At 48.4% G+C, this 24,312-nt stretch overlaps 2 protein-coding genes across 8 annotated transcripts in view; both read left to right on the top strand.

Annotated features, from left to right (window-relative positions):
- Positions 1 to 23,135, top strand: part of NLRC5 (NLR family CARD domain containing 5) — a 51,495-nt gene extending 28,360 nt beyond the window's left edge. For 3 of the 6 annotated variants that reach the window (XM_040615639.1, XM_040615641.1, XM_040615645.1), the window contains 24 exons: positions 780 to 869; positions 972 to 1,034; positions 2,097 to 2,180; positions 2,659 to 2,742; positions 3,375 to 3,464; positions 4,414 to 4,479; positions 4,980 to 5,063; positions 5,140 to 5,223; positions 5,845 to 5,931; positions 6,386 to 6,466; positions 6,978 to 7,061; positions 7,439 to 7,522; positions 8,175 to 8,258; positions 8,915 to 8,998; positions 9,091 to 9,174; positions 9,877 to 9,960; positions 10,892 to 10,975; positions 11,829 to 11,912; positions 12,820 to 12,903; positions 13,887 to 13,970; positions 14,138 to 14,221; positions 16,769 to 16,852; positions 17,967 to 18,050; positions 19,180 to 23,135. In XM_040615639.1, coding sequence (XP_040471573.1) covers positions 780 to 869; positions 972 to 1,034; positions 2,097 to 2,180; positions 2,659 to 2,742; positions 3,375 to 3,464; positions 4,414 to 4,479; positions 4,980 to 5,063; positions 5,140 to 5,223; positions 5,845 to 5,931; positions 6,386 to 6,466; positions 6,978 to 7,061; positions 7,439 to 7,522; positions 8,175 to 8,258; positions 8,915 to 8,998; positions 9,091 to 9,174; positions 9,877 to 9,960; positions 10,892 to 10,975; positions 11,829 to 11,912; positions 12,820 to 12,903; positions 13,887 to 13,970; positions 14,138 to 14,221; positions 16,769 to 16,852; positions 17,967 to 18,050; positions 19,180 to 19,264 — 1,990 coding nt within the window. In that variant the 3' untranslated portion in view covers positions 19,265 to 23,135. Of the gene's footprint in view, positions 1 to 779; positions 870 to 971; positions 1,035 to 2,096; positions 2,181 to 2,658; positions 2,743 to 3,374; positions 3,465 to 4,413; positions 4,480 to 4,979; positions 5,064 to 5,139; positions 5,224 to 5,844; positions 5,932 to 6,385; positions 6,467 to 6,977; positions 7,062 to 7,438; positions 7,523 to 8,174; positions 8,259 to 8,914; positions 8,999 to 9,090; positions 9,175 to 9,876; positions 9,961 to 10,891; positions 10,976 to 11,828; positions 11,913 to 12,819; positions 12,904 to 13,886; positions 13,971 to 14,137; positions 14,222 to 16,213; positions 16,740 to 16,768; positions 16,853 to 17,966; positions 18,051 to 19,179 lie in introns of those variants that run through there. The other 3 variants (XM_040615642.1, XM_040615643.1, XM_040615644.1) reach the window with 3 other exon arrangements.
- CPNE2 (copine 2) overlaps positions 21,127 to 24,312 on the top strand; it is a 59,841-nt gene continuing 56,655 nt past the window's right edge. Inside the window, exon 1 of one of the 2 annotated variants that reach the window (XM_040615681.1) lies at positions 21,127 to 21,222. In XM_040615681.1, the coding sequence (XP_040471615.1) occupies positions 21,213 to 21,222 (10 nt within the window). In that variant the 5' untranslated portion in view covers positions 21,127 to 21,212. Of the gene's footprint in view, positions 21,223 to 23,860; positions 23,950 to 24,312 lie in introns of those variants that run through there. The other variant, XM_040615683.1, reaches the window with a different exon arrangement.

Raw genomic sequence — 24,312 nt, forward strand, 5'->3', positions numbered from 1 at the left:
AAATGCAGAAACTCACACCCATTCACGTCTTGCTTCTAGAACCAAGGCAACACTGAACCTTTTTTCCTTTATGATCTATAGAGTGGGAAAAAAGGGACAGGAGGAGAAACACCCACCCTAGAAGGAGCATCCTGGGTAATCCTCACTGAGCAGGTCCCATGGAACATGTCTTCCAGCATCCATAACAGATGTAGGACTTGCTGGTTGACACACAGTGACAGCACACCACCTGTTTGTGTGGTCAGCATCTCATAGCTCTGCCCCTGCATGGGTCTGGCATCTGGCCACACTTGACACCAAGTGTTTCCTGGCAGCATATCAGCCGTGTAGGCTGGGGATTTAGGCTAGAGAGGTGCTGTAAGGGACTAGGGCACTCCCACCACATGGACAAAAAGCCCAGAAGGAGCTTGACCATCTTTTACAAGGTGCAGCATGGAGGAGCTGCAGTGTTTGGAGAGACCAGATTTACTCACTCAGGAGGTTGCTTCCAGTCTGGGGCATCTCTAGTCCAGTAGCCCTGAAGAGGAGTTGTTCAGTGTAAACCCTTGGTCTGTACTCCCTTTTTAGTCAAAGGAGATTAAAGTAGACTCTCCCTTAGTTCAAGGAACGCTGGGTGCCAATGCTCAAAACTTAGATCTTTGCTCACTGATCTTGAGTTAAACAGGGTGGGTTCAGCCTTTTGCATCTCAGAGTAAACAATGGGAAAATTGGGCCACGTGTGTCAGCACCTTTCTTCTTGGGAACTGATTTTGTTGTTCTTTCTTTCCCTTCCTTTTCAGTATTAGGAATAACATGTTTTCACCACATTGCACTGTTTTACTCATCAACTCCATCAACCTCTGTGAGCGAATCACAATAGTAGAAGTCCGGTAAGACAGACTGTTTGGAGCCCAGCTCGGCTTTAAAGGGTCTACAGAGCTTGTCATCCTTGAAGAGCATTGCTGAAGGACTGTCTTTTGTGTTTGCTTCAGGTCGAGTGAAAATGCTCTTTTGCATTTAGGAGCAAGCAGGCAAAGCCGAAAGACATCCTGCAGGTACTGGCATACAGCATTTAATTATAGTTCACTTGTTTTGATTAGGTTTGAAACAGTAGTGCAGGTAGGCAGATCTCCTGTATGAAGAACTCGTGGGCTGGTAGTCAAGGAGCTTGGGCTGGTAGCTGAAGCTCTGGGACCCAGTTCAGCTGCCTAAGTGCAACTCAGTACCACTTGGATGCATTGGGATGGCACAGTCCCATGCCTTTCTAGAGTGGCTGCTGGACTACTCATGATCATCCTGAGTGGCACCAAATTCTGTTGCACAAGCAACTGAATTGAGCCCCAGCCACTGCATTTTCCAAAAGCGCGCCTCAAATTCTGGGTGATAATCTCCATATGGAGTACAAATCTTATGAGGAGCAGCTGAGGGAACTGGGCTTGTTCAGCCTGGAGAAAAGGAGACTTTGGGGAGACCTTCTCACTCTCTACAACTACCTGAGAGGAGGTTGTAGTGAGGTGGGAGTTGGTCTCTTCTCCCAAATAACAAGTGATAGGACAAGAGGAAATGCCCTCAAGTTGCACCAGGGGAGGTTTAGAGTTGACAAGCACAGGGCACAGGCTGCCCGGGGAAGTGGTTGAGTCACCACCCCTGGAGGCATTTAAAAGACATGTGACACTTAGGGATGTGGCTTAGTGGTGGACTTGACAGTGCCGGGTTAATGGTTGGATTTGATGATCTTAAAGGTTCTTTTCAACCTAAATGATTCTATGATTGATTGTATATGAGCACCAGTGTGATGTGTATACGTGTCTGCAGCTCTCTGGGAGTCGTGGTTGCTGGGTGCCCCTGTAAAGACTGTAACAGGTCTCCAGTTAGGCACCAAGGAGACGGCAAAAAATGAAAAGATCTGTTTCTCACTTATGAAGTGGGGTTTGTCATTACTAACCTCAGGGAGGTGTTTTGAGAAGTACCAAACACTGGCACAGCTAAGGGCATTCATCTCAGTGCATGCTGCACAGGGACTGGTCTGAAAATGCAACTGCTGATGGGCAGCTCTCGCTGCTCAGGCCGAGCCTGGTCGCCGGCGTGCTTTAACTCTCTTGCTGTCTCATATGTAGGCTGACGGACTGTGCCATCGGTCCAGGGCAGATAGATGAGCTCTGCAGAGTCCTGGAGCAGCGTGGGTGGCTGGCAGAGGTCGAGTAAGTGGGGTTTGGGTTGTTTCCATGACCTTGAACAGGAGTCACTGAGGGAGAGCTGGGTTGGGGTGGTTCAGCATCGCTTGGGGTTTCCCAGCCTGTCTGTGCATGTGTGTGTTCTTGTTCAGACTATTTAGAAACAAAACTGATTAGTAATCATACAGGTCCTTTATGTATATGTTTTTTAAGAAGGCTTGAGCTGGTGGGACAACTTCCTTGGGTTTTTCACTCTGTGGCTTTTTTGAGGCATTTGTTGCTTTGCCTGAGCTCTGAGCTTGTGTTCAGAGCTCTTCATTTGAGCTTGCTCGGGAGCTTATGCACGAGGTATTTTGTAGGGTAGCAGTTTGTTTTATACAGACCTATTGGCCAAGCTGGGATTTAAGTCCAGGAATTTTAGCTTATTTCTTCAAAGCTGCTCAGAGGAGCATTGCTGCTTAAAAGGCTGAGGTTTGGTTGGCCACCTTGTTCTTCTGCCTTTCAGTCTCTCCAGGAATCAGCTGGGAGATGAGGGCCTGAGGTGCCTCTTGGACCACTTGCATCAAGCGCCTGTTACCTGCTCCCTCAAGTAAGAAAATATACCATGAATCTGACATGCCCTAGCAGAAAGGTGTTCACACAATCCCTGCTGAAGCTTGTTGTCAGGCTTCTTGCCCACTCCTGCCTTGGGAGGTAAGGTCTGAGTGATCCTTGAGCACAGCTCAAGACCTCCAGGCCAGGGTGACTCAGGGTCTGATCCAAAACCTGCTGAAGTAACTAAAAGTCTTCCTTTCGGCATCAGCAGGAGATAACGAGGCCCGGAGTGGGGTAGCGTGACAGAAGTTGGCCCAGTCCCCCAAGTTTTCCGTTCATCACTTTTCTGTGTGTGTTGTCCTCTTTGAATAACCGAAGGGCCATAGGTGCTGTGAGCTTAGCTGTGCCCCACGTCAGCCTCTCCCCTTCCCTTTCTGGGGGGGAAGCAACTGCTCCAGCAGTCAGCTGCCTCCGCAGTGCCAGAGGCCGGCTGCACTTGCTGTGTCACCCAAGTTGTCAGTGCTGTGCCTTGGAGGGGTTTGGTGCATTTAGCGCAGCCAAAGGGGCCCAGCACCCCACAAACTGCTCTGCCTTTGGTGCCAGCTTGAATTCTGCCTCTGTGGCTGAGGAGCCTGGGGACAACCCTGAGTCTTAACACCTGAAAAACCTTCCTTCTCTTCTGTGCAGTCTCAGCCATAACAGGATTTCTCAGGATGGAGTTCTGCATCTCATAAATGCCTTTGCCACATCCGGAAATACCAGTGAAGTTCAAGTCAGGTGTGTGTTTCCCCTAAGTCATTTCTGATTATTCACTGCATGTTTTCCTCTTAATTGTCAAAAGATTTTGATCTTCAGGTAATAATGACAAGGGCCATATTTTCATATAAGTGCATGCAAAGCTTCTGTTCGTGTCTGTTTCTACTGGCCAAATGTAGCTGCCAAGGAGGAAGCAAACAGAAGCGTTACTCCATGGGCCAAGTTATTTCTGTGTACAGACACAGGTATTCAGCTGTAGTAATTGTTGTCACGTATATATCTGTAAGTGAACCTCTTTGAGGCAAAAATCAGTGTTTGTTTTCTGAAAGTGTGGTCCCCGATTCACATCAATATATTGAGATTTCAGAGTGAGTCTGTTGAAAACAATTTCTGATGTTCTTTACTTGGATTTGTGTCTTTTATCTCCTTTCCTCTCTGGCAAAAATAGCCCATGGCTCCCGGGCTTGTTGCACTGGCATGAACTGCTTTTTCTCACAGATTCAATTCACAAGGCTGGGCCGCAGTGCACATCTGCCCTTATCAATGTTTATGTTCATGTAGACCAGCTGGTCTGTCATGAATCAAATTTAGCCAGGTCATTTCCATTCATTCTTGCAGTTAAATGTGAGTGCTGAATTTTTTGGCTGGGCTATTTTAGAGCAGATTGGTCTCCTGTTTTAGCTCTCCCCGTGGCTTGGCAGAGAGTGCAGGGACAGGAGGAGGCAGGCAAAAGCAGAGCAGATCAGGATTGCTTCTCCAACCACCGGTGCTGCTTTATGCTAATTTAGCATTAGCAAAACCTTATTGAAGCATTTTCCTGGGCTGGTAGGGGCAGGTGAGCTGGGTCAAGTACCTGTGTCACTGCTGCACTGTGTTGCTTGTGCAATTTGATGTCTCATTAAATTCTGAGCACTGGGAGAAATAGTTTGAATTTCCCTCCAGATCTTACACTTGTATCTTCTCTGTGCAGTTTGTGCTCCAAAGCAACTTTAATCATCAAGTTGACAAGCAGAGATGACCCAAGAAAGATTTTGAGGTAACAGTACAGATTTTTTTTTTATATTTTCTTTGACAAAGGCCATGTCCTTTTTCTAGGGCTAAGGCAGACAAAACCTCTTGTAGTCCCTAGCTCCTGATGTGGTGGTATTTTACACGAATAGATGATACATTTCCTTTGATTCACCTTTTGAGAAGAGCTTTCTCACATCACAGAGGATCCCACATCCCTTTTCTCTCACTGATCCCACACTGACTGTTCCTCACTTCGGAACCTGTACATGAGCTCACAGTCCCTGTCACGAGACAGGGTGCCACAAAAAGCCGTGCCATTAGCATACACACATGCTGTATCAGAAAATCTCAACAGATGCTTTTGAAGTGTTGCCACAATCTTTTTTGAAAGCCGTGCAAGGCATTTGCTTTGCTGCAATCCTGCTTTCTCTGTGGGGAAAGGTGGTGATGCCTGAGATTTCTCGGTCAGAAAGCCTGAACTGTTTGTAAGGAACTAAGACTGTTCTCTCTCTTGCATCCTTTCAGACTTGCAGAGTGCAACTTTCAGCCAGAGCATTTGGAAAAGTTGTGCTTGCTCCTGGAAAAGTGCACTGGTCTGACAGAGTACATGTAAGTTAGTGGCTGCTTGGACCCATTTGAGTGGGCTCATTAGTAAGCCTTTTATTACAATGACCTTTGGTTCTAGATCCTCAAATAACAACGTGACAGTCCAAGCTGCAGAAAGGCTTTTGCTTTCACTGAGGAAAAATCTGCATCCTCTGAAAATCAGGTACTGTGTTACTGTGCTGTTTTAGATACTGATGTGGGGCTGGTCTGATCACCTAGGATCTCCTTTCATCAAAACCAAAAGTGAACTGTGCTTCTTCCAAAGATAGGTAGCACTGGCCTGAGAAATCCCCATGGATGACTCTGAGTTATTGGTATTTTGGCTTTATCTCCTTGATTCCTACTAAGCATCATGTAAAGCTGTGGCCATAATCTGTGCTGTCTCTGTAGACCTCCACCTGCCTTTACAAAGAAGGTTGCTAGTTCTGGGGAACACATTCCTACTGTGTCCTCACCCGAGGTCTTGCCAGAGCATCCCACAGTTTGCCTGGGTAACAAATTCTTTGCTTCTCCCAGAATGTGTTGCATTAGAGCACGAAGGGCAGGCTCCCTCTTATTGCTGTCAGTGGTAGGTGGGCAGAAGGGAAGCTGATGCTGGTGTCCTCTGCAGGGAAGCTGCTTCTTTGTTTGTTCCCAGTTTGCATCCTGTTTCCTATGTAGACATTATTGTGATGAGCAAAGCAGCTTTTCCATGGGTATTAGAGTGCTGCGCCCTCAGCTTGCAGAGGCAGAGATGGACCTGTGCTTGTGAGTAAAGCAGAGCTGCCTGTATTCTGCTTTGCAGCATAGAAGAGCCATGGGTGTGTGAAGAAAGTGTCATGAACCTTCTTGAGCTGGCTGTGCAGGCCTGTGGAAACATTACTGAGATCACGTAAGTAGCACCTCAAGTTCTGGTATCTTTCAGAGATTTTCTTTTAGCTCAATACTTTAAAGGAAATGCTATTCAAGCCAGCACTTTAACTCGATCTTCTGTTCTTTATTCACTGTCTCCAGTGCATTTGTAAGCCATTAGCCAGCTTGCAGCAAGTTCGACCCGAATGTCTGGCACAGAGAAGTGATTAGGTGTGTGGTTGCACACTTCTGAAGGTTTAGTGGAAAGGAGACCATGTTCCTGGTCTCCCTTGGGAGAAAGGGATGCCCAGAGTAGGTTGGCTTTGGAACTGGTTTAAACGTTGCAAACCTCTTCAGAGATGGATGGTTAGGATTTGTGCACCAGCATAGTCCTGCCCCATCCAGTTCTCCTGATTTTTCTTATGAAAAATAGCATTTGCTCTCCCTCAAGAGTTCACAGGCTTATGATGTTTTCTGATGCTCCGCCTTTCCAGGATATGTAAAGATAAAACCCTCTTCCAGCTAGGCGTAAGGTTCCCACACTGCCCGGAGAAGGTGGAATCAGTCGTTAGCAGGTGAGAAAGTGACTATTTGTCATGATTTTCTGCTTGTTCTGAAACTGGCCGTGGGGTGAAAAATATGTTGAGTGTCTGGGGCTCTGGTCTCCATAGGTTCAGTCTCTGAGTGCCTCTGTGCCCCACATGTGGAAGGAACCTTATTCACGTGCATGTGTCTTTCAGGCCACCCTTCTTCAGGCCTGTACTGGACCTGCATGAGGTAAAAAATCTACCAGCCTCCCCCACAGGACCAGGAGCACTCAGGAGATATGAACGTGTACAGGGAGAACAGCATTAGTGTCTTATTCCCTTTGTGTGGCTGAAGAAGGCAGCAGCTGCTTTGTGCAGTTGGCGAAGGGTTGTTCCTCTACACTGGACTCTGTGGTGTGGGTGGAACATGGCAGGAGACCCCAGGGTGGGCATTTGCAAAGCTGTGACCTGTTCCTAACCCTGGCCCTAAGGGGCACCAGATGCTGCAGCGAGCATCTGCTGGTAACTGGCAGTTGTGTTGTGTATTTGTATCCTGCAGACTGAATCTGTACGAGCCAGAAATCAAGCACGCTTCCTTCTACCGAAGAGTTTGTGAAAAATGTGCTCAGCTTCAGGAATTGAGGTGAGTTGCCAGGCATTGTAGAGGATTTTTTGGGGAGGGGAGTAGCTTGTCCTTGTGTTTGCAGGAGAGCACACAGCAGGACAGGGCAAGGTCCCAGTCCCTGCACTCTGGGTCCCCTACTTAGTGTTTGGATGGAAAATAGAAAAGACACATAGACCTAGTGGCTTCCTGGGCTATCCTTTGAAGGCATCTAAATCTCTCCCCTGTGCCCAGATAACCCATACTCTCTTATCGTGACTGGGAGGTCCCATAGGACCTTGCCAAGTATCAATGTTGTGACACTTCTTTGATGTCCCAGTACTGGTGTGCTTTAGTTGTGGGCTTGGTACAAACCTTTAGTCATCAGTGGACATAACCCAGGTCTGTTGTTCTTGCAGATGGTCTCATGTTGAGCTCCACAACGATGAAGCAGAAATGCTAGTCAGGATTTTGCTACCTCTTCCAGAGCTGAAGAGGTTTGGGTATGTCCCCATCTGTGGTCCTTTCCACATCTTTTTCGTTTGCTCAGCTCTGTGCCTCACCCCGATCCTCTCTGAAACACGCTGTCTGGAATGTGGCCGTGAGCTCTGTGACCTCTCCTGAGCTGTGTCTATGTTGCAAACTCAACAGCTCTCTACAATTCACGCTGAAAGTGGTTGTAGGGGCACCATTGTGCATGTCTAGAGGTTTTTTCCTCTCCCCTTTTTTGCAGTGAAAGCAATTTGAGACTGAGACCTTGGCTGTTGCTTACATTGTAGGTAGCTTTATGCCACCCTGCTGTGTAAGAGGGCTTCTCCCGGTATTGAATAGCATTTGGTGCTTTTCACAGCCCTCTTAACGGCCTGTAAGCGAGAGGCAGGCTTAGAAAGGGCATCTCTGCTGAGAAATGCTGAGGGATGGCTGGCCTAGGCAGAGACTGTGCTGCTTGGTTCATGTACATGTGAACATTTCTGAACTACCTGGTCCTCATAGTCCTGTACATGGGAGGTGTGGAAATATCTTCAAACTTACTGGTCCCCGATGCCTGTGCTGGCTGGGCTTTGGGATGGGGCAGCTGGCCTGTCCGTCAAGTAAACTCCTCTTTCTCAGTGTGCTGAGACCGGACCTTCTTACTTGACCCTTGCTGTTTTGCAGGCTGACCTCTAGCAGCATTACACCAACTGGAATTGATTACTTGATCATGGGCTTGCAGAGCTGCCAGGCCATTGAAGAGCTCAAGTGAGTGTTATTGAACCGTCCAGAGTCTGCCGGGTCTTTCTAGAAGCTTTACTTAAACTGCAGCCTCTCTTCTGCCTGTACTGTGAACAGATGTAGTTTTGCTGGTGGCTGGAGGACTTCAGAGAGGAAAGAAGAAACAATTCCTTTTTGTTTGCAGTGAACAATGAGTGAGAGAGATAAAGGGAGATCAGTAGTCAGGCAGGGAGTGTCCAGTGGAAAAATCAAGTGTTTTGGTAGTGTTTTTTGCATGGATTTTGTCCCAGCTTGGAGGCAGTGTTTCCTGTGCAGCAGTCCCAAAGCCAGCATTTCAGTCCTGGAGGGTGATCTGGTGGCCTGCACACAGGTGGCTTTTCCAGGCACCTACATCCTTCTGTTAGGAAGTGCCTCTGGACCATCTGTGTCATTGTTGTGAGAGCTTTGCCATCTTGTGGTCACAGTGGCACCTTGCTCCATGCAGGGCTGGGTTCCTGCTCCAGAGGTTTGGGGTTATCTTGGTATTTTATCAGGATCCAAACATGCTGAGTAGAATTACATTAGAGAGCAAAACTGATAACTATTCACAGGGACTAGAATACACTCCCACTTCTCTTCCACCCTTGTTCTGCTCTCCTCTGCCCGTGGGTAGTTAGTTGTTCCTGTGTTATTTCATCTTTTAGCCTGGGCTACATGAAACTCAGCAGTGCTGCCATTTCTAAGCTTGTGCTGGGACTTCATGGAATGCCATTTCTGAAAAAGCTTATGTAAGTATGTGACTGCAGCTTGCCTCTAGCCTGGGTTGTGATACTGAATAACAGGAGCTTAATGTCCATTTTCCTGGTGATGTTGTTTCCAGCTTGAACCATAACAGTATTGGTGATGATGGCTGCTCCAGACTCACAGAAGCTTTGAGGAATATGCACTACATGGAGGAAATCAAGTAAGTTCCTTCTTTCTTGCGGACTTTCATCAGCAGAGAGGTGACCACTAGTGCCAACATTTGGAGAGACCCCAATGTGCTTATATACAATGTTGTAACAAAAGCAGGGAGGTTGCAGGATACTTGTGTATAAGGTACCTTAGGCTCAAGGAAATCAGAACTCGATGTTCAGAAGAGGAGAATTTGGTCTAACCCCACTCTATGCAGTCACGTAGAAAATGGATTAAACAGCCTCTGGGTTTAAATCTCTGGAATCTCAAATCCAAAACAGGGCCAGAGGCCCCCTTCTTTCCTGGGAAAGCCTCAGACCCAGCACTTCCCCACTCTGAAAAGATCTGAATCCTGAGTCAACCCCAGGCTCGCTTTGCCTTTTTTTCCTCTTTCTCCAGCCAGATGCTGTCCATTCTCCACTGTAGTAATTTGGAAAATAATAACCACCTGTTGCCTGTCTTGGTGTTCTGGCTGAAGTAATTGCCCATCCATTTACAAGATCCACTGATTTTGATTGTTCTTTGCCATTTTTTTGTAATGCCTCATTAACAGCTATTAGTATTTCATGAGACAGTTGAAAGAAGCAGCGATTTGATTCTGCTGCCAAGATGAGAGGTGTCATCCAGCAGATGGGAGATATTATAGAAGATCTTGTACTTTGTCTGGCACTTAGCATTTTCCTTTACAACAGCCTGCCTTTCTTCTTTAAAGTTTAAGCCACAACAAGATTGGAGATCCAGGCCTGATAAATCTAGCCGCTGTCTTGATGGAAAAGCAAAACCTGAAGAGAGTCGAGTGAGTCCCTCTGTTTTGTTTGCAGCATTTCAGTTATGGCCCCAGTTGGTGAGGAACCCTGTGTGGGAAGCCCTGTGCTGCCTTCTTTTATACAACATCCTGCCTTCCAGTGTTTTCTATGTCACGAAACCCTGATTCAAAATTTACTGAACCAATGGAAGGTGTTCCCTCCTCTGCCACCCCCACCTACATCTGGGACTGGCAATGACTTCTTCTGCCAGGGCAAAGAGTGAAGGTTATGGCCATGTCCTCATGCAGTCACCCCCAGAGACAGCGGTGGGCATGTGCCAGCTGTCAGTAGCTGTTTGAATGGAGAGGTCTCTGGCTCAGTTGTGTCCTGGAAAGTAAATCTGCAAGCTTGTGGGGAAATCATACACATCTCATATCCACACAGTGCCTTTCCTCGGGCTGTGTAGGGTTCCCACTGTGGCGGCGCCCAGCGTTGCTACACTGCTTTCTTTTACTAGCAGAAGTAGAGGTGAAATTGAGAATTTGTCAAAGCAAGGATGCAGTCTTTAGACAAGGCTGTCTCTCGGAGACATGGATTCAAACTGTCCTTTCTCCAAGGGAACAGAAATTAGAGCATCCAGGCTGTTTGTTAGGCTCAACTCTGGGGTATGCTTTGTAATTTTTTGAAATTAAATGACTCGAACAAGGAAAGGAACTTCCCAGTTGTGTCTGGGAGAGGGGAAACTTCTCCTTTCCCCCAGTACCTGCAGGGGCAGGAGTGACAGCACTTGACAAAACCACACTACAAATCCCCGGGTCATTTTCCAGACACCTGTGCCTCTGGACACACCATTGCAGCCCCATGCAGTCCGTCACTGCAGTGACCCAAGTCTCCCATCACACCAAGCAAATAGGGTAATATCTTAACCTGGCACATTCTGGTTCTTGTTCAGTCACTGAGAATCTTTCATGCTTATTTTAGCCTTTCAGGGAACAGTCCTAGTCCTGCTGGAGGGAAAAAGCTGATGGAAGCTTTTGCCTATTGCAAACACATCGAGGAGTTACTGTAAGTGTGTCATTTCCAATGTCCTTTCAGGAAGCTGAGCAAAAATCAAGGCACAGAAATTAAATCTAATATGGCTCCAGTAAAGCCATGATCAGTTTTACCACTGATTCTTATGAGAGCAGAGTAACCCCTCACAGCTACATGGGATAGGAATGTGTGGTGCTGGATGTGGGACACTTAGGGATTAGATGTTCACTGGAATCTCTCAGAGATTCCCCAGAACCGTACAGACCGCATTAGTAGGGAAGAACTGAACCGGCAGTTTCATGGCAGTGTCATGGGCACGGGCTGCGCAGTGCCTGTGTTGCTGGAGAAATCACCGTTGATCTATATAGCTGCAAAAACGAAGGGAAGATCGCAGAGAGAGGCTTTACTCGGCCAGATGTATAATCAGTCATTCCATTCCAGACCACTTCATAGAACGTACGTGCCCTGCCGTATTAAATAAATAAAATTTGAAAAACAACAAATGAGAAAAAGTTACAGTTAAAATCTGGAGCTGTTCATTTAACCTTCAGGTTACAGTGTACTGGACTAAGGGAACATATTTAAAAATGCAGTTTCAGTTTAATCCCAGCTCAGGACAATTTGGTCAGAAAGGGACATCAGCGTGCTCCTGAGAAGTACAAGTTAGTTTTACTTCCATGTTTAACTTCTGCTGCAGGATTACAAAACCTTGGTTTCTTTCCTCCCACCCTCAGTGTCCTTTGAGTCATGGACATGAGCTCCTTTCAGCACAGTCCCGTGCACGTGTGGGTGAGGAATGGGGGTCCTGTACACGTGTGGGTGACACAGGTGAGGAATGAGGCTCTGTAGTTCATTGCCAATAATACTTTATTTCTACTTCTTCCAGACTATCAAGGAATGGTTTTGGAGACGGGACGGTAATGAAACTTGCCCTCTGTCTGCCTCACATGACCAACCTGAAGATTCTGCAGTAAGTGTCATCTTCTGCCCCAGGAAAGCTGGATATTCTGGGAATACGTGGAATGGTTGAAAGAAGGCATGGGGAAAAGCATAGACTGCAGTAGTGCACTGGTCTCTTGTTTAGACATTATTTTAAGTGTCTCAGGATTGGGAAGCCCTCCGCAATTACTCTGCTGCATCAAGTCGCATTAACTATCCCTGCCTAATCTCTGGCAGCATTAACTTTAGAGATGAACCAAGTATTGTATAATTGTAAAATAATCGTAAAATAACCCTTAAAACTGGTTTTGAGTTTGTTAGCTTCTGATGCCTCTGGCTGTCCTCTCGTTCTTGAGTAATGTAAGCATAAATATGAGCACCTTCTGTGGTCCCTCACTGTTTTGTGCAAGCACCTCTGATTCTTTTTTCCCCCTGAACTCAGTGGTGTTATATTTTTAAACCTCTTGTGGGAGTCTTTCCAGGGGTCTACAATGTAGGTCTTTCTCATACTGTTTTACAGTAGCAAAGCAAGAAATTGGTGAGCTAGAAGAGCTCGTTGAGCTCAGTTAGCCTGGTGGTGTGTTTTGCAGCCTGTGCCTAAGGTATTGGTGGTACTATGCAGCCTTTGCTTTTCAACGACTGGCTGACTGTGCTCCTTCCTTGGGACCATGGGCAAATTCACTGAACTTACATGTCCTTAGGGCCAAGCGCAGCAACAGGAGCTATGTGATGTGCTGGCCATGTTGCTGGCCCCCCACTGTTGCCTCCCTGTTTTCCAGGCCCCTGTGTTTAGACTAATCCACAAGGTTCCCAGGTTACTACTAGCACTGGGCACTGGTTCAAAAGAAGTAGCAGTTATCTTCTTGGCAAGTTAAATGGAGCTTTTGTTACAGCTTCATTCTAAAATAATCTTCCAATGCTTATGTTTCTTTTGTTAGTTTGCAGAACAATAACATTGGGCCAGCAGGAGGGATGGAGCTGGCCAGAGCCCTGGTGGCATGTGGGTTGCTTGAAGAGATAAGGTAAGGCCACGGCAGGTGCGCTTGGGACGGTGCCAGATATGTGGACTGGTAACTCTGCGGGTGGAAATCATTTCAGCTCAGAGGCCTGAGGCTGTCCTGTAGGCTCTTCCCATGCTCAGGGTGACTCTGCAGAGGGCGGTCCCTCCACCCATCCTAGACACCTTCCCTAGGATGAGAGGAGATGCTCTCTGAAGGTCACTGCTGCACCCAGCCTGCAGAGCAGCTTAAGTCACTTTAGATGTTCAACCTTGTCTGCCAGTGCTGTTTGCTGGGCTTACCTTTGAACTGCTGTATGCAGCAACCTGGGGGGTGATAGAATTCCTGACTGTGGAACTGGAAGGGTGGAGGCAATGTGAACTAACTCTTCCTGCTGCTTCCTTGATGCCACCATTCTTTGTTACATGTTTATTGTTAAATAACAAGTTGGATTAGGGTGTTGGTAATTCAGGTGTGAGGTACGTCAGAGTAAGAGAGGTATTGCCATGGATTGCGTTTGCCGGTAGATGAGAACAGAGCAGCACACCCTGGTAAAGGCTGGAAGGCAGTTACTGCTGCCCACTGAGTCTTTGAGACCCATGTCCTCTTCCCACTCTTCCTTACCGTCATTTCCTCTCAAGTCACACCAGTCATTGACTCCAGTATCATTTCTTATTTCCAGTTCCATGTGCAATACACGATGTGCTGCAGGTCTGTTCACCTTAGCCACTGGTATAACCCTATGTTACCATCTGTAGGCAATTCACTGCTGAAGGGACTTACGTTGTGAGTTAGAGCAGGGCTGTTGTTCCCATTTTACCAAGCAGGGAATTGACCCTGGGTTGCCACGTGCCAATCTGGCTTGTCCCTACTGTCCAGAGTCCTCACTTAGTCTGGGTACTAGTTATTGTCTTGCTAATTCACATAGTTACGTCTCGGTGTTGGCTTTTCTTTGACTGTACCTGCTTTTTATGTGGCCACTCAAAGTTTTCCCATTACTCTTCCAGTTTATCAGAGAATGACCTTGGGGAAGGAAGCATCCATGCCCTGTCCAAGGGGCTGCCATGCTTTGAACGCCTCCGGAGGATTGAGTGAGTACCAGGGCACCGAAGGCTGCTGGGCAGAGCGTGGCTGGCTTTGTTCGTAGCATTGCCAGGGCAGGAGGGCAGCAGACAGTGCTGGTGCTGGTGCTCTATTTCCCACCAGTTCTGATACCAGCACATTGTGCCCTCTGTTTTTTCTCTCCTCTCTGCTTCAGTCTGAAACTCTGTGGAATCACGGATGATGCTTCAAAATCACTTTCTCACGGCTTCCAACAGTGCCCTTCCGTGGAGGAGATAATGTGAGTGTGGAATGGATGAGAACACCCTTCGACACACGTGTCACTCTTGCTTTAATGTCTGCTCCTATTTTCAACTGCACTAGGCTTGTGATCCTGCTAAAAACTTACTGATACTTACCACTAAGTACTTTTTAGTGATAAATCTAAAAGTAATTTACCAACTGATGAAATTCACTGCCAAAAGTTTCCTTGTATAACTAACAACTTACTGGAAGCTGAATGTGAAGAGCTGAACAGAATATGGGGGGAAACACTCATCTTCAAACTCTGCCTGTTATCTTTGTTTTTTTAGCATCTGCTTTGCAAGGCAGGGCAATTCCCCATCTTGTTCTCCATGGTCCAAGTCTTATCTCCATTTTTTTAAAAAGGTGGCCACAGCTGGCTCTCAGGGAAGGGCAGGAGCTTCTCTGTGCGATTGTAGAGGCTGAATTGTGAGCTTGAGGCAAAGTGAATTCAGCCTGTAGCCGAACAGGGTGGACCGCCAGCTGCAATCTTGCTCTCCACACTGGAATAAAGGGGGTTGCTCTGATGCTTGGATGTTTAACATGTTTTCAATAAGAAGCATAGGTGGGCTAACTACATTCTGACATGTTCATCTGCCCAAGAGAACCCCAGCAAAGAGTCTGCTGGGAACCTGCTCAAGGTCATGTTGGTTTAAAAGCAAATTGCTCTCGTGCAATTTGCCCCATTGCACTAGAGGTACCTTAAATTTAATTCTAGTACACAGGATCCCTCAGGGTCAGTAGTGGTCTGTGGAGTGGCTGGAAGACAATGGACATATTATGAGCAATCCAGACCAAGTAACTTTGTTGTAATAGCAGGCCAGAGCTGTAACAGGCTGCAGGTGTTGTGAAGGACATATGCAAGGCCAAGGGAGACAAAGAAACTGTGTATTTGCAGAGAGATAAGAGAGTTGGACAGAAAGATGAGAAAAAGCAGGATGCCTGCACAAGGGGGGAGCAGCGTGTGGGCACCACACCGGGACCAATCGTAGGGGAGATGGAGGCGTGTGAACAAGTAGTTTAACCTGTCACCTTTTACATAACAAAGCCTGCGTTGAGTGTGTATTTTTAGCTGGGGATATAAATTGGTGTGAGTCTATTAATAGCATCTGTAGAGTATAAATTGCTGTGTATCCCTTAATAAAGTGGCACTAACTTAATCACATTGGTCGTATAAGTTGTGTCCGAGCCTTCTGTGTCAACAGTGCTCTCATCAATCCTGAGCTGCCCGTAGCTTTAATGCAGACTAACAGTGACTGAGGCGCTGGCAGGGCACAGACCTCCTAGGCTGACATCACTCTTCTATCAGGATGTCAATCTGCAAGACCTAGGCTCTCTAGTCATCTCTGCTGTGGCCAGCTGGGTGGCACTTGATGGTCATGCTGCTCTTACGTGCCTCAGTTCTGCGAAGTCCTCATGGATGACTGGAGTAAAATGATCCATGGGTTATAAGCCCACCAGACTTCCCTGTCCCTACCCCAGAAGGTATTTGTGTGGGAAGAACAGATTCTTAGGGCTCAGGGCATTAGGTCAAAGCCAGGATTTTATTGCCAGACCCAGGAGAGGTATGGCAATAATCCAGTGAGTAATGGGATGAGTAAAGCAAGATTCAGTGCATAGGTGTGTTGCTTGCAGCATGGCCCTAAGACTAGTTAACCAGGTAGGTGCTACTCCTTCATTACTAACAGATAGGCAGATTCTCCTGTAATAGTGGTGTAAGGAGGGATCTTGTCGTGTCCATGGAGGCACAAGTGAGTTCTGTCATTGGGAAATCTGAGTGACATGGTGAGCTATGTGCAGATACCCATGAACCCCCAGAACAGGCTGTGAACTTGTTTGGTGGAAAGCCCCAGTTCTTGAGCTGGATCCTGTCCTACCTTTGTTTTGGCTCCCACACGCCATACAGAAATTCTGGAGTTCCCCAGTCTTGCATAGAGGAATGGCCCCAGGGTCATTCAGCCGAGCGAAGCACTGACTGGTGCTGTGTTAGGTTTCTGTTTTCCAGGTGAGAGGGAAAAGGCCAGGCTGTTCAGCCATAGGAAAGAAAGGATCTGAAGAATTTTCTCACTTGCTAAACATCAGAAAGTGAAAACTCTAGCCTTTCAAGAGCCCTGCAAGCTATCCTTCCAAAGAGCTCAGAGTCAAAAGGCACCTTTAAGAGCAGATCTGAGAGGCACCTTAGCTGTAGCAGCAACACCATCAGCACAAGGAGGAGTTGCCCTGGGATAAAGCTGTGTGCTCAGCATTCACTTCCATCTTTTGCATCTCATTCCCTCGGCCTGCAGGACTCCAGAGATAACTACAGTCCTCAAGCTCTGTGGTGACACTCCCTGATGCTTTACCATGCATGGAAATACATGGTGAAACTGAGGAAACTCCTCAAAATTACACTTGTAAAGCAGGGGAATATTTACCTTCCATGATAAGGGGGTGATAGGCTCTTGTTAACAGGCTAATCTATGGAGGGTGGTGGTATCACAATGCTGCTGTTGTTTCCCTTGTGATTATCGAGTGACTCACAGTTGGGATTTCTTGTCTGGTTTAGACTGTCTTGGAATGCCCTTGGAGACGGAGGAGCCCAAGAGCTGGCCAGTGCTCTTCCAGGGATGGAAAAGCTGAAGATGTTAGAGTGAGTACAGCCCTGAGAGAAACCCCAGGAAGGCTTGTTTTTCTGTCATTGAGCCTTCAACCACCAGACTTCTGAAAAGTGGGCGTACATTAGGAGCAACAGACAGACAGGCTTCTGCAGTTTAACTTCTTAGCCTGCTCCATGCACCGAGGGCCAGTCTTGCTTGGGTGATACCCAGGCATTAAAGTAGCACTTGTTTTATTTAAGGTGCTTGCAGCATAGGTATCTAAGCAGAAGCTAGTCTGTGAGGCCGCTTGGTTGAGGTAGGGAAGACAAACTAGTATTTCTAGAACATGACTTGTTGTCACCTCATGACCTCGGCTGAGCAGCTTCCTGCAAGCTTTTATGTCTCTTCAGTGTCTGGGATGGTCTAGGTGGGTACTGTGCTCAGAGAGCCTTCCTTTGTGAAAGCCTGCAGCAGGGCAAGCGGTCCGTCCCCAGGACATGCTGGGTGTTCAGCCACAGGAGCTCACAGGAAGCTCAGATGCAGCTCCTGTGCTGGAACTGCAGGGACGGGAGCAGCTGGGGTCGATGTCACCAGCTCATGTGCTGGCCTGGTGGCAGCACAGCCCAGCACTATTGATGGGAGAGAGTGTCATCTTCTGCTCAAGAACTGTCCATGGAGCTTTCCTCCCCTTGGCCCTTTGGAATTCGTGGTATGAGTGTTCTGTCTTTCAGGTGTATGAAAATATTAGTCTGTGGGCCACAGGGTCAGGAACTGAGTTTTGTTTGTCTTGAACAGGGAAACCACGTAGCGGAGCCTGGCTGTTTTACAGGTGCAAGCAAGAAGATTGTGTCTGAGGCAGAAGAAGTCATAACTAGCATTTTTTGGCACCAAGCTTGCAGTAGGATCTGTTACAGTACTCCAAGGGCAAGAGACATGCTTACAAGCCCTGTTGCTAGGAGGAGGCCATAGGGAAAAGTGCACAGACACTTCATGCACAAATAGGTCCACAGTGTTAAAGATGAGGCTGGGGTAACTTGTATGGTATTGCTGTGCCTGCGCAGAAGTGTAGCTCTTTGGGGACAGGAGGAGGAGCCAGTGATTATTCAGCTATTTTCCACTCTTGGTTTGGTTTTGGATTTTAAAACTCTCTTTTTGTTTTCAAAACAGTCTGGAGAAGAATCGCATTGGTGCCTGTGGGGCCACGAAGCTTGCAGAAGAACTTGCCAAGTGCCCGGAAATTCAGTTCGTAAGGTGAGCGGGTGTCACGGGGCTCGGTGGCCGGGTACCGGCTCAGCAGGGGCAAGTCGAGTAGACCAGACATGACCCATGACCCATGCCAGCTTCCCGCGCTGGCTTAGCTGGCGTGGGATAGGGTGTTGCAGGGGATGCAGATACAAGCTGAGTCAGCTGAGGCGTTTCTAGGCCAGCTGTACCTCCTCAGAAAGTCCTGGGAAAAAGGGGTTGAAAAGCTTCCTGGCTTTAAATGAGGCAAAAATTAAGACCCAGTTGCATAATGGCCCCATCAGGAAGTTTGTTGCATCTTTTCCTGTAAGTTGTTTTTTTTTTTTTTTTTTTCTCCCATTACATCTGGTTTCACTTCTGAGATATATTCCTGCCCTGTCCCACTCTGTCCTGGGATTCTTATCTTGCAGGTACTTAGACACCTGATTTTTTTTTTCACTCTTTGTCATTGCATCTCCAAACCCTATCAAACTCCGCTAGAAACCTCTCGTAGGAGAGATCCATTCATCCTTCACTCATTTGAAAAGTCATTGTTCTGAGAGTGCCTCTGATAACTTTCTGGTAACACGGGTCCCAGCGCCAGGTATCTGCTCCTACCTGACTTGTCTCTTTGGCCCCAAACTGGCCCTCGCTTTCCCAATAGCGAGAACAGCCCAAGAGCCACTGAGGAATGATTCTGGACGTGGCTGGAGCTTGGGCCCCCCTGTGTGCTTGCTCAGATTGGTGGGCACAGCACGCAGTGCCTTTGACTCCTTGGGGCACTCCTCCTCACAGGGTAGAGGCTCAGTATGGGCAGCTCTGGGGTAGATTCCACCAAATGAGGTAGATGAAGAAGGGTGTCTGTGTAAATCAGGTTGCTTTTGTGGAACGTGGTTCTTCCTCCACTTTCTGAGATCCTCATGGCCTGAGGACTTTTCAGAGCCCTAATCTTTCTCCCAGGCTGGATGAATGAGTCCATCTCAGTGAGCAGACAGCTGCTGAGTTGCTGCTGTGTTGCAGAGATGTTGCAGACCTCACTCCTGTCTCGCTGTCGGACCTACTTTGACAAAACCCCAAAGCTGCCTCTTCCACTCTCTCGCATGCCACCTCCTCGCTCACCGTACCAAGCCCTACAGTAACACGTTTGCTGTCATTGTAGGCTGTGGGACAATCCGGTGCCCAAGGGCCTCGCTGAGAATTTGACAAGCCAAGACCCAAGACTGTGTTTCTCCTTCTACCAGTAAAGAAGAGCCCTTGCCTGACAAGGAATTGCTCTCCATCTCCCACTGCCCTCAAAATTTGCACTGAAGAACCCAGGAAATCAAAGTTCCTATAACTAAAGAACTGTAACTGTTAGGTCTTCCTTCACTGCACTGAACCAAGCGTGAACACTTCCTGATGTTTTGTTTCTTGTGAGCTTTTATTGTACAGAAAAGCAAAAGACTGTAAAGAATTGCTGCTGAGCAGGCAATGTTCTTGGTGCAAACCCACTGAAACTCACAAGTAGATGAGATGCATCTGCTCAGGCATTCAGAAAGCCTGCAGAGTATTTAATTGTCTTTAATCAAGATTATAACACCTACAGGGTGTTCCAATAAAAGAACGTACATCCTCCGGGAGAGGATGTAAAATTATTTACAAAATTGTAAATTGCTGATGTGGTTACAAATGCACTCAGACATGTTGTTTGAAAATTGTGTATAACTGCGTGTGAAATGCTTCTGTGTTTTTTAGGCAAAAATGGTAATATTTGGAGGTTTTGTGCTTCATAGCAGGCTCCTTTTCATACAGAATTGCCTCAGTTTCTTAGTAGAAACTTCAGAACTTTTGAAATTTCAAATCATTGACCAAAAATGATCAGTATTTATACTGTGATAACATGGAAAGGCTGATATCACCATAAATTCCAGTGAGAAACTTTAAAGTACTGAGGTTGTAAAACAATTTGCAAGAAAGCTGTGACTATTCTGTGTGAGGGTATTTTCTCTACTACTGAGTGTTTTCATGTGGGGATTTTGAAGACCTTTGTGGGGTTTTATTTCCATCCTGTATTTTCAGATACAGTTTGCAGATGTAATTCCTCCCAGCACCCATAAGAGTGTGGCACAAAAGCCAGTGAGACCATGTGCTGAACGTTAGCTCTTCACAGCTTTCAAACTGAACATCTTTGTCAGCTGGGCTCTTCTGGGGCCCGGGTCTCCCAGAACTTCTTTTGGAAATGCAGGAGGTTGGACAGAGTTTGCATTAGCTAATGGTCCGTTTCGATCCAGGCTGTGAGCTGAAAATTCATTTTTTCCTGCATGTTTGGAACACCATTTTGGTCAGACTGAGTGCTGTCCCCAAGCAGGTTCGTTGCCCAGTGTGCGGTGCCAGGTATTCCATATTTTTTTATTTTAGAGAGCAGGGAGCAAGCCAGTAACCCACAAGTGCCTAGTTCCCCGATTGCCAAAACGTTACACTATTTATACAGCTTAGCGTGCAAAGACATCAGTCCTCACTGGCTACAGATCGCCCAGCTCCTTCACTACTTGGTACTCTGTTTCCCGTTTGTCAAATAATTCTCTGGCTTTTCATGTTACTGAGTTTGCATGCTCAGCCTCCAGTTCTTTTGGGTCTGGGGGGTTTCTTGAGTCGGTGGCAGGCGTGTTGGTGGTCACGATCTCCCTGGGCCACCGTTGCCTTTCCCCTAGTTTTGCTGAGCTTATTGCCCGGGAGGTGCTTCCTTTGCGAAGGCCCTTTGCTGAAGGGAAGGCTTTGCTCTGGGTGTAGCAGGGCATGCAGAGTGCTTGTTGCTTGAATTAACCACTAACAACTCATTCCCTCCAACTGTCTCAAAGTCAAACTGCCACCCCCACCTTCAGTTCCACCAGCCGCCCGGTAGCGTGGGTACTGCACGTGGTAGATAACAGAGGCTGAGTTTTACTCTGTCTGAAGAAGGAAAGTATTGGAATTGGACTTTTTAATGCATTTGAATTTAATTTAATGCACTTTTTAATGATTGATGGCTGTTTTGTCATCTCCGATAGCAACCACAGCCAAAGCCTCTTGCTGTTACCACAGGCCTGTGTACTGGGGGAAAACCAGAAAATATCACTGTCAAACTGATCTTTGTTCAGCTCCATCGTATTGCCTCCTGCTGCCCCCCAACTCCTGCTGCCCCCCACTCCTGCTGCCCCCCACTCCCGCATCTGGATGTGTTCAGGTATCACGACAATTTACTTTCCTCCTTTAGTGGTGTGAAACACGCCTCCTTGCTTACTGTTTTTCCTCCTGTTTTGATGATGCTTTAACTGAATAAATGAGAATGCTGCTCGGGTGGGTGCTTGACTTTTCAGGTCAGTTTTGTTTTCACAGTCTTGGGTGCTAGCCCTGAACAGCTGCCTTGGGCAGCGCAGCCACTGCAGGGAGAGCTCCGGGGTTTGAATCACCTCGTTGTTTCCCCCTTGCAATGAAACGCACTATTTGAAATGAGATTGAGGTTCCTCCCTGCAGTTTCACCAACTCCCGAAGTCAGGAAGCTTTGTGGTACCACAGGGCATGCCACAAATACCGCTGCAGCGCTTCTCCTGGCTTGAGGTGTTCAAGAGTGCCTCAGAAACCGAGACGCACGCCTGCGTTTCTCGGGTTCTTCCCTAGATTCAGGATTAGCTCCCAGACACGTCTGACCAGAGAGGGACCATCATTCCAGGGCGGGCCAGGGAAGGGAGCTGCGGGAAGCCAAAGCATCTTTTCCTGAACACCAGGTGTCAGCAAACCCCCAAAAACGGGAAGCGGGGGTCGTCCAGCGATTTAGGCTAAACCCGGGCTCTGTGCTGTATTTTGAGCGCGTGGGTTGCATTTTTAAACCCCCGAGATTTGGATGGAGTTGTATGTGAAACAGGACAACACAATCGGTTCCTAGTTTGTTCCTTACATCGAATGCCAAGGACTTTTGGGCCACCCTTCCCCAGCGTGCTTCCCATTTTGATTGCGCTGCTGATGTCCATCTTCCAGCTTGTGCTTGTGTCTGAAAGTTTCCTAGGGGAACCGGGAGGCTTTGACCGATTTTGAGGGGTTAAATGAATCTTCTGGCGTGCAGGAAGATGTGAGGCCGTTGGGGGCTGTGCGTGATGGCTGAACACCAAACTGATTCCCAAATAGGTAATTAACGTGGGCCATTTTTAGAGTTGTTACTATTAGATTTCGCATTTATCATGGTCCAAAAATGGAAATGTATCAGGACGCTCCGCACACCCCTATTGTTTCAGGCTGCCTGCAGTTTCTGGGAAGACAATGTCTGAGCTAGTCAGTACTGGTTTCGTACACAGAAGGGATTTTGCCCCCTGAGACCGAATCTTTAGAAAGAAATACACTGCTGTAAGTAAACACAACTGCTGGAGGGCGGTGAAGGAGCCCGGATTTTGTGCTAGGGAACAGCCAGAGCCAGGCTGGGCCGTGATTTTGCAGATGATGGCTGCTGTTCTGTAGGGCTGGAAGCGCAGCCGGCTGTTTCCCCTCGGCTAAAACCAGCTCCAGGTAGTGCAGAACCTGCTGTGACTTGGAGGCATCATGCTGGGCAGGAGACAAAACACAGGAAAAACTGATTCTAGAGAAAACAGGCACATTGGCATTCATGAAATACTGTCTGCCTCTCCCTTTCCCCCCCCCCAAATTGATATTTTAAGCCGAGGGCAGGTCTGGGACAGACCTTACTTCTCCTACTGAATCCCTCTTTCATGCACAACCACGTCCCTTCCTGTGATGGTTTTTGGCTGGGTTTGCCCAGAAAGAAGGGTGTTGCTCCTGACACTAGGCTCAGTTTTTAGCTGGCTGTTGGCTGTGATGTTGTCCGTGCTGAGCGTTTGTGAGCTGTGAGCCCATGGTGCGTCCCCAGCCCCGCTCCTGGGGTGCTGGGAAGGCAGTGGGGCTGGGGGTGGTGGTGGGGTGTGCTCACTGATGCCGAAAGCTGACTTGGTGCCTTCAAACACCTCTGCCTTTAACAGCTGAGGCTGCAGGAGAGGGGAAAGCTGGCCGGGGGGAATATGGGACTTGCTTACTTTGCCTGTGATTAAATTTAAAAGCATGAACAGAGCTGCGTGCGCTTTGTTCAAATAAAGATGGTTTATTTAATCTGAAGCCTCAGAGGGAGGTTTCCGGTCTTATTACCCTATCTCCATATCAAAAACATCTATATAAATATCCCTGACGCCTGATGATGTATCTGCCAAGCGTCAGGTGAGGTTGCTAATGGTATGTTGGGTGCAAACCATGGTGGCACCGGGCTGGAAGGGAAAGCGTGCTGGCGCCTTGGGTCGAGCAGGGTGGTGGGAGGGTGTGATGCTGGCCAGCCCGGTGGCCTGGGCTCCCTTCCACCTCTGGGGTGCTTGGTTGGGGCCCACCCGTTTTCCTTGTATAACCAGCTTTTCCCCATGGAAAGCGGTGCCAGGCACCCACCGTGGGGCTCAGGGTCCTGGCCCAGCCCCAGGCCTGGTTTGGGCAGGGTGATGGGCAGCTCCCGCGCCAGCTGCGCAGGGTGAACCCCGCTGGCATCCCAGCAGCACAACAATCAGTGGTTTTGGTTCAGAGCGAGGGGGGTCGAGCCAACAAAGTTATGCTTTTGTTGCAGCTGGGTGGATAACACGGAAAATAATTTTCCAGCCTTTCCACGTGTTGTAATTTTTAATTTTTTTAAAAAAGGTTGGGTTTTTTTTCTTTTCTTGTACGAAGAGTGAAGCACAAGCAGCCAGCTGGGAAGTTCTGGGGTGGATCCTTTTCTTTTTAATCCGAAACGCATGATGCCGGCCCGGGGAGGGGGAATGACAGCGGGGGGGAGCCGGGCATGGCCGCGCCCGCCGCCCGCCCCCCGCCATCACCGCCCACCCGCGGGCGCGGCGTGGGGAGGCGCTGAGCCCGCGGGAGCTGCTCGGCCCGGCCGGCCCGGCCCGCGGCGGTGAGTACCGGGGCGGGGGGCGGGGGCGCGGAGCGGAGCGGAGCCGTACGCCGGGGCGCGGCTGGCTGGGCCCGTCCCGCGGCGGGGAGCGACCCCCGTGGGTCGGGTGGGTGGTGACGGCCGCGCGGGATGCACCGGCGGTGACCTCGGGTGTCCCGGCGGGAGGGGGGCTCTGGCTGGCCAGCGTAACCCCCGTGTCAGCCCCCGGACGGGGACCTGCGGGGCCGCGTCGCCACCAGCTTCTCCCAGAGCCTGCGGTGTCCCTTCTGCACTCCATCCGCCGGGACAGACCCTCCGTCCCTTGGGCAGACCTGCCATCCCTTGGGACACACCCTCCAACCCCTGGACCGGACCCTCCAACCC

The sequence above is a fragment of the Falco naumanni genome, chromosome 15 (genome assembly GCF_017639655.2).
Source record: "Falco naumanni isolate bFalNau1 chromosome 15, bFalNau1.pat, whole genome shotgun sequence".
NCBI classification, from domain to species: Eukaryota; Metazoa; Chordata; class Aves; order Falconiformes; family Falconidae; genus Falco; species Falco naumanni.